This window comes from Miscanthus floridulus, chromosome 1 (genome assembly GCF_019320115.1).
Source record: "Miscanthus floridulus cultivar M001 chromosome 1, ASM1932011v1, whole genome shotgun sequence".
Lineage (NCBI taxonomy): Eukaryota > Viridiplantae > Streptophyta > Magnoliopsida > Poales > Poaceae > Miscanthus > Miscanthus floridulus.
The window spans coordinates 169,251,901-169,260,896 of record NC_089580.1 but is presented as its reverse complement, the minus strand read 5'-3'; the positions used below and the strand labels follow the sequence as shown (position 1 = coordinate 169,260,896).

The 8,996-nt window shown below is 46.0% G+C and overlaps 1 protein-coding gene across 3 annotated transcripts; it reads right to left on the bottom strand.

The window, feature by feature from the left end:
• Nucleotides 1-825: 825 nt before the first annotated feature.
• On the bottom strand, nt 826-7,301 carry LOC136547657 (protein spotted leaf 11-like). 3 transcript variants are annotated; one of them, XR_010781636.1, is made up of 5 exons: nt 6,750-7,301; nt 3,886-4,002; nt 3,350-3,775; nt 1,573-3,254; nt 827-1,130 (listed from the first exon to the last, which is right to left on the bottom strand). XR_010781636.1 is itself a non-coding variant. In XM_066539580.1 (4 exons), the coding sequence occupies exons 1-4, from the start codon at nt 7,149-7,151 to the stop codon at nt 2,028-2,030; spliced, it is 2,172 nt and encodes a 723-aa protein (XP_066395677.1). In that variant the 5' UTR covers nt 7,152-7,301; the 3' UTR covers nt 826-2,027. The 3 variants fall into 3 exon arrangements, 1 of the variants encoding a protein (XP_066395677.1); XR_010781642.1 differs by having other exon boundaries at nt 827-1,121; XM_066539580.1 differs by having other exon boundaries at nt 826-3,254.
• Nucleotides 7,302-8,996: the final 1,695 nt, after the last annotated feature.

The following is an 8,996-nucleotide window of genomic DNA, read 5'->3' as shown; positions in this document are numbered from 1 at the left end:
GTGAGACCGAGGAAAAAAAGAAAAATCAGACCATCTTGTCTCTCCTAATCAAATTGCTTTCTAAATCTAAGGGATTGGTTGAGGCATGTGCTATGTACGATGAGAATATTTCCAAACTAATCGGCATGGGAGCTGATACGTACCCATATTTTGGAATTTTCTTTAGAAATCTATATGACTTATATTAAGGAACGGAGTAAGTATTAAGTAATTTAGTGTGAGAGAAAAATATTATCTGTTGATTAAAAAAATACGATTTATACAAACCCAAACGAGTAGGGTGCAACTAAGCGTTACGACAGGAAAGGCACGCCGCGCGCGCATGTGGGTGTGGCCCGGCCGGCCGGGGTCATCGGCGTGCACCTGCACCCCGCCCTTTCGGGGCCGCGCTGAGCCCCTACCACCGTGACAGCTGCGCTTGTCCCGAGCGACACGAGGTAGTGTGGCCAAGCTCGCCGAGGGCGACGTCCGCCAATGGGATCGCATTTCAGCCTCAGGTCGGGGCAGCGGCAGAGCGATTCGTCAGGATTGCTGCATGCGCTGGTGAGGCCTTGCCCAGGTGCGGTGCGGACGCCGGACTGGACTGCGCGCGCCCTGTGCTGTCGAGGAGCTACTAGCCATATTTTTACACATCCGCTCGTGACGCATGTACGCAGCAGGGGCAGATGCGCATCAAGAGTCGTCCAGAGTCCAGATAGGCAGCAGATCGGAAAGATTGAGCGGGCCGGAACTGAACCTGAAGGAATGGACATACTACTCATGTAGGCAAGGCGACAAGCTGCAAACTGATGTTTTTTTTAGAAAAGGAAATATATTAATAATATCTAGCTTCTGCATCGACCAATACATATAGTTGTTTCTTATTATAAACAAGAGTACTGCGGTCAAGGAATCTCAAAAACGAAGTTTTGAGCCAAAGAGAATAAAAATAACATTTCTAAAAACCACATCTAAAAACCAATTCTACTGCTGAATCTCTAACCATGTCTTTACAAACACCTCCATCATCGTGGTTATTTCAATACTCCTGCATCATCGTGGTTATTTCAATACTCCTGCATCCCATCTACATCGTCTGGCGATCCTCCTCCTTGGATCCAGTAAGTGCCCCTGAAGATAGCCTGTAAACACTATGTAATTCCTAGTTAGCCATAGCGTCCAACAAATTGCACTTGCTCCCACAAGAATATGATATTTCAGTTTCCTATTCATCCTTCCAACGAACCTGTAAACAAATTATGTATGCTAGTTGGAGGTATTAAATTAAAAGAAACATGGAGAATTCTCCACGTAAATTTAGCAAAATAGCAATCAAAGAGCAAACTGATGCATACATCCACCCCAGGTATATTTGATTCCGTTACGCTGGCAGTCTGCCAACCAATAGCTGCACAAGCGCAGGAATTTCCCCTGAACCCCCAATAGTCACCTTGTTCTCATCAACAAGAGGCCACAGTGTTCATGGTTCCAACATGCCGATTTCTGGAACTATGGAAAGCATGGAGCTATTGAAGGGGCAGAGGAGATGGGAGGAAAAAAAAACATGTTACTGGACAAAAGCTTACACCTCACCAGTTGTTTTACTTGTTTTACAAACTCAGGATCATTCAACCCAGGGCAAAAAAAATCCCCCAATGCTCCACTGTCAGGACTGGATGAACGAACACTTTTTTGAACTGAAGTTTTACTGCAACTTTGTCAGGCACGTAAGGTTCTCAACCAAGGACGCCAGAATTTGTCCTGTACTAGGCGCCGGGTACAAGTTCAACGACACCTCCCTAAAACTCGAGGATACTACCTTCAATCACCGGTACATTGTACGAACACACGCAGGTTAATAGCTGCCTCAGAATCCACTAGTCAACATGCTCATGGACCTAAATCACGCTGCCCAGACCTCCTAATTTGCAGTGTTCAACAGAAAGCAGAAACCTCCACAATAACAGTTGCAGGCAATCTTCCACCTGCCAGCCTGAGCTAAAAAAACAAGCCAATAACTAGACAAAACATGCTGCTGATCAAAAACCTCATCTATCAGAAATATCTGATGAAGTGGGAAGTAGTGATCGCTCAGCTTGCATATCTGCGTGTGCTTGAGCTTGAACCAGGATCTGAGGCTGCGCTTGTGCTTGTGCTTGCTCATGAGCATGTGCCATGGCCTCTGCTTCGGCTTGGGCTTGACTCTGCTGCTTTAGGAACCAATTCATTCGTTCGAGCAGCTGCACAGCTTTCCTCTTTCCTCTGTCTGTGCCACTTTCTGCTAGCTCCTCCAGCAAAGACATGATGCCCTGCTCTTGTGCTTCAGCAAGATGCTGTTGCTGCTGTTCGCCTTCGCCATTGCATAGATGCACCATAACAGCAGCAGCATTTTCCTTGCTCCTTGGAGATCCATTTCTGATAACTCCAACAAGTACAGGTATTGCAGAAGCAGCGCCAATAGCTGTCTTCCCCTCAGGGTGGCCTGAGAGGATTGCCAATATTGCAAGGGCCTCATCTACCATCCCACTTTCAATCTCCATGAGTAATTCTAGTAGTATAGGTACCAATCCAGCTCTAACAGCTTTCCTCTTGTTGCCCTGGTAAATACACAAGTTAAATAGTGCTGTTGCTGCATCCTTTTTACCCCGTTGGCTTCCATCACTCAATAGCTGCACAAGCGCAGGAATTGCCCCTGAGCACCCAATAGTCACCTTGTTCTCATCTACAATAGATAGACTGAACAGTGTGGCAGCTGAATTCTCCCGAGCCTCCATGCTGCCCCTCTTTAATACGTGCACAATTCCAGGAACAGCTCCAGAAGAGATTATTCTTGCCTTGTTCTCTTCATAGATGGAAAGATTCAAGAGAGCAGTGACCACGTGTTCCTGGGTGCTAACATCAGTGGTTGATAGCATACTAACAAGAATAGGAATAGCACCAGCATCCCCAATACAAGCACGATTTTCAGCACTGCGCTTGGCAAGCTGACGAAGCATACCAGCAGCGCCACGTTGATCTTCAAGGTTTTGGGATGACAGTTTCTGAAGAAGCTCAAGAACATTGCTATGCTCAGCAGCACTACATGGCAATGGTGCATCCCTAAGTTGAGCAGGGCGTTTTGGAGGTTCAATACCATTTGCCTCGCACCATTGAGTTATGAGGCTACGCAGAACATAATTTGGAGTCAGGGATTTATTGGCAAGCTTCTGCTGTGTCTTCGGACAGGTATCACGGCCAGCCTCCAGCCACATCTCTATGTACCCCCGCTCATAAGTCTGCAGAGGCATATGCAAGGAATTGTGAGCTGAAATGCAAAAGGTCTGTATATTGAATGGAAACATTTTAATTGGATAATGGACAAAAGTATGACCTGCCCAGTGGCGACAATAACTGGGTCATTCATTAAATCCAGTGATATTGGGCAACGGAAATCATCAGGAATAACAGGACGTGCTGAGTTGTCTTTTGGGGAAATGTTTGCTGTACTTGCTTGAGCACCCATCTCAGGGTCTTCTGTCTGCACAAAATCCTTAATCCTTTTGAGGAGCATTGACATCTTTTCAACAACTGCACCTGGATCACCGCCACTAGCCATCTCATGCAAGGTCAGAGATTCATGATTGAGGTCATATATTGTGACAAGCTGCAACTTCTCAGATAACCTTCGAAGAATATCTGGGTCAACACTAGCACTGCTGCTTGAATTATAGAGAGACATCAGGTCATTAAAAAGATCATCATCAGATAAATCCGATCGTTCCTTAGCTCTTTTGAACTGAGTATGCACCAATTCAACCTGCATAACATTGCAGATATTATGGTATACAGAACAAGGAAAAAACATCAAAACGGTAGTACTATAGGAAGCATTAATGTAAAGAGAAACTCTGGAATATAGTAGTCTACCTGCTCTCTTACTTCATCAGATATATTAAGTTCATCAAACGAGATACCAGCTAAGGCTTGTTCAAGTCTTGCAGTGACATCCTGGAAAGTCTTCATTATTTTCTCTCTATCAAGAACCTGCAAATAGCAGAGGCTTTATGGTATGAATGGTCATGCTGGTGTATCTAGCACAAATAATATTTAAATATGTGCTTACTGCCAAAGTGATCACTACAACATAAGAGAAAATTAACCACACAAGGGATATGCAGGGATCTAATGATAGGCTTCATTTGATGCTCATATATGATCTAGTACCAAATCATACTGGTCTACAACAAACAAGCTTGTGCAAATATATAGGATTCATTTAGTGCTCGTATAGGATCTAAACATTATGTAAAGTAGGGTGTAGGGTGGAGACAGTAGTAGATAAGGGTGACTCAGCTTGATCACATGTGATAGAGGCGATGGAACTAAATTCCCAATGGAAGGCTGGCTATATCCTATCCTCCAAAGGAGTTCAGTGAGGCAGCACCTTGATTCCTCAATCCTCATGCGTCACGGTCACGGCACCAGAGGCCAATTCGAGTTAGGAGGAAAAGAGTTTGGTAGTCAAGGTAAATAAGACAAAGAGTGAGTCGAGCTCCTAGCATTTCCACTTTTTGATGGAGACATGGCAGTGACGACTTGATGAGTGATGTGGATAGAGACAACTACCAAATTGGTAAGATAAAGGAAAAAAGACATATTTGGATGGTATTGAATTGTATATCTAAATAGAGTAATTTACAGTGATGTGGAACTAATGTTTCCTATGAATAAGCATGCAATCCTCTTACAAGGCCTCAGAAGTAACGACATCACCACTTGCTTAAATATGACCACCTTTTACAACATGAGAACTGCTCCAGTACTCCTCTTTCTGAAAATTGCACACATCTCAAAGCAGCCCAACTAAATAAGTTAACATTTTCTTCATTATGTTCATTTGGGTCCCGCTTGGGCCCTTCCAACCCAAATCATTCCCAGCCCAAACCCAATCCTCTACATCAGCTTTCTTCGGAGCTTTCTCGCGAGATGAGTCCTTCACGACAGCGGAGCTCCATCCACAACTTCTCCAGCACAAGTCGATCTCATCTCTATCTCCCTCCTATATATGGCCTTTGTTTGGTGCGCGCTGTTCCATACTTCCGTCCATCGGTCCATGTGCGGCGACACGAGGAGGCATGTCACCCTTCTGATGGAGGCAGAAATATACATATACTTATACGTATACCTGATGTCGATGCCCCGCCCTCGAGTGCACCTGTCGTGGAGTGCAATCATCGTGGACTCTCCCTGTCGTCCATCTTATATGCCTTTTCTTCATCACCATCGGGAATGGGAGATGTGGTGTCCATGCATTCAGATGGAGATGGTGGTGCTCCCTTGCCAGCAATGCCTGCGGCGACGTCCAAGATCGACGCAACCGTCACGGTGGTCGCCCTCACGTACCTCCAACAACGGCAGCAGCCATTAGAGATTTAGAGGCGGCAGACTTCACACGGCCAAGAACCAGCAGCGAATGGCCCCAGCACACCTCCTCATGCGAGATGTACATCCTCACACAAAACAGAAGAGGTAGGAGCTTGCGACTTGTGAGTCCAGACTCCCTCACGACGAGATGGAAGAGCGCCGGAGATGCTAAGGGAGACGGACGCGCAGATGTTAACAACTGCACTGGATTCGGGCTGGGCACGAATTAGGCTTTGAAGGGCCAGGCCCATGCAGGACTAGATGGATAATAATTAAGAGTATTAAATTAATTAGATGGACTGCTTTGAGATGTGTGCTATTTTTAGAAAGAGGAGTATTGGAGCAATTCCCTTACAACATTACAATGGAACCATGCAGCTTTAAAAAAAAATTGTGACTATGCAGCTTTAAAATTCTGCACAGCTTTTATACATACAACAACAAATGTTTAGCTTAAGTTTCCAGTGAAGAAAGTTCTGTGACCAGATGACTACCATTATGTTCTGGGTTGACTCATCTTACTCCACTACTGTTAGTCCATATAAGTAAAGCAACGAATTAAGTTAAAAATCTGTTCCAGTGTGGAGCTTGATGCTATAGATCCATGTCAACCACATTCTCTAGGCATATGTCTTCTGCTCATAAGAGTTTACACTAGCATCACGGCCATTCTTATCCGCCAGCGCCACAGAAATGGAATAGAAAGTGCAACTGCACAAATGCTAATGTTCAACCAGGTATGGTAATCAACCTAACAGTAAATAAAAATAGTATGGAGTAATTACATGGTGAGTTTTCACTCCGTATTTCACAGAAAAAAATTGCAGCTATGAAGCTCGTAGGTACTATGTTTATGGCATATTAAGACCTCAACGGGCAAAGGCACAAACTAAACAACTTTGGAATACAATGATACTGCCGCTTACACCATAATTAGAAGGTGCATAATCGGATCCAAGTGGCAAAACATGGTTTGGCCAAGTCTCAAATGTATGCATAAACGAAAAAGGTAACACCTAAGATATTGGACAGACTTGTTCAGCGGCATTAAACAATGTCAAATGCCCTGACTCAGCATTGATTTGACAGCAAGATATTCCAAAAGACCAAACCTAGTCAAACCTTCACATTTCATAATAACCCAAAAGAGTGGCAGGCAAAAACTTAAATTCCTTGGTGTGCCGTCGGAAGTGCTTAATTCCGTAGTGTTAACACACTTAACTTACCTCCTATTTGCCAGGCAAATTCTCTTACCACCACAGCGAAATCATAATTTATCACGAAAATCAGTATAAACAGAAGAAATTTAAGCGGACGAGCATAAGCAAGACGACAAAGCCACACAGGCCTTAAGCGAGAAATCTCACCAGGAAGATCTTGCTGCCGCTGCTGCCGAGCCGTAGCAGCTCCCGGGCGGCGTGGAGCGCGTCCCTGAGCCGCCGTAGCGCGGCCTCCGACGCCGCCGGAAGCGGCGCGGGCGCTTCCTTGGCCTCCTCCAGCATGGGCACGAGGAGCCGGATCCGCCGGGACAGGTTGCAGAACTGCCGCCGGTACGAGTTCCTGAAGTCCGAGATGGCCGCGATCTCGCTCACCAGCTCGACCAACCGCTCAACCACCTGGCCCTCCTCATCCGCCCCCTCAACCTTTGCCTCCTCTCTCTCCGCCGTTTCTGAGCTCGAGGGCGGCAGCGGAGCGGCGGCCGCCTCGGCATCCGGGGCAGCGTCGGTGTTCATGTCCGATTGAGGACCAGACTTGGCCTCGTCATCCATGGCAGTAGACCAAGCGCGCAGGCTCGGGCCTCGTCCTGCGCGCAGCACGGTGGCCGGAGACCGGGGGTTGTGGCGGAGCGTGGGGAAGGGGGATTTGGAGCAGGCGAGAGAGGCGGCCGAAAGTAGACTCCTGCTGCTGCCTCGCCTAGTATAACTTCGCTCTGCTATGCGGGCCAGCAAACTGGTCCCACCGGTCAGCGTCACCCTCTCGCTGATATACGAGCTCCACGAGCCGTTGCCTCCCTCCGCCGCGCCGGCTCGGCTTGGTTCCGGCTTGTGCACCGGAATGGTAGACCCAGGAAGTGAGAACCTCAACCGCGGGATCGCCATCGGTGCATGAACTGGGTTCAGGAAAACAGTAGTAGCTTGGAGTTCGCATATGGATTGTTTATTTGTTTTCCGTACAGCAAATGACGAATGGGTTTTGCTTATTTTTATCGGCTTTTGGATGGACGGCGGACGGAAACTCGATCAAATCAAAAGCCAAAAAAGCGAAGGTGTCCGTCCGTGACGAACGGATTTTGTGGCTTAATTTTATTTTTTGAGAAACGGATTTTGTGGCTTAATAAGCACTTTCTAATCACGAGCGGCTCAGGCTCAACGGTGGGCCCCATAAGTTTGGGTGGTGCTAATGATGCCGCCGGTTGGCTTCTTCGCTCGAACTTATCAGCCGGCTTATCGGGTACCATCTATAGTATTTTTCTCTTACAATAAATCAGCTTTAGTCGGCTTATTAGTCGGCTTTAATACCAGCCGAACAGATACTTAATGAATCTATCCGAAGGACGCCACCCTTAGATAGAGCCGATAACTTGACCTTAATCTAGTTCGAGCAGTAGAGGTCGACCGGATCGATACAGCCATACTTGAACTAAACAAGAGTTGATAACTAACTTATACCAGAGCCGCAGTGGAGGTCGATCGGATCGATGCAGTCGTACTTGAACTAAACAAAAATCGATAACTAGCTTATACCAAAATCGCAGTGGAGGTCAACCGGATCGATGTAGCCGTACGAACAGAAGTATAACTCATGACGGTACTTACAGACAAGCTGGAGGTCGGCCGGGCCGATGCAGCCCTGCTCGCTGAAGAACTCGCTGAAATCTACTCTACTCCTACTCCTAAGGGGTGGTCGGAACCGAAAAAATTAAATGACTTGTATTTAATTGATTGTGTCATTTACAATAGCCGAGGTCCAATATTTATACTCGAAGCCTAAATATGAATCCTACTCGAGCACGACTCGTTACAATCTTCGGCATAAAAGAAAACATTCCTAATTTAAGATAACTTGGACCATAATCTTTTCTTTTTTTGTAGAGTCCGATATGTAGTTTCCTAACATCAACCATAGCTCATCATCGCTATCTGCTCACGTCATCCAAAGAGATCCAATTTCAGAGTCGTATCCGAATCAGCTGATATCGATCCTTACGCAATCGATTTCTTTTTGGGCACAATTTTGAAAGCCTTCGAATTCCCGCGTTCTTCTCCTAAATTTTGGTGTAAACACATGCCCCCAATTTTGGAATAAAAGTGATTTTATTCTAAAATTCCTATTTATCCGTTTACCACACCGCAACCGTTCTATTTCGAGATATACGTATGATCCTTGACTTCTCGGCCTGAGTCTTATATAATATCCCAGCAATACCTCTTCCAACTCACTCGGTCTTTTTGCCCTTTTTCCTTTTCCTCGAGCAAATATTAATATCCGACGCCATCATCGCCAAGGCCTCAAACCCTAGTAAATCCTCTGTTTCATCAAGCCGTTATTCAAGCGTTCTTCGTCAGACTCAAATCTACTTCGACTTTAATGGCGACCAGCGACCACGTCCCTGA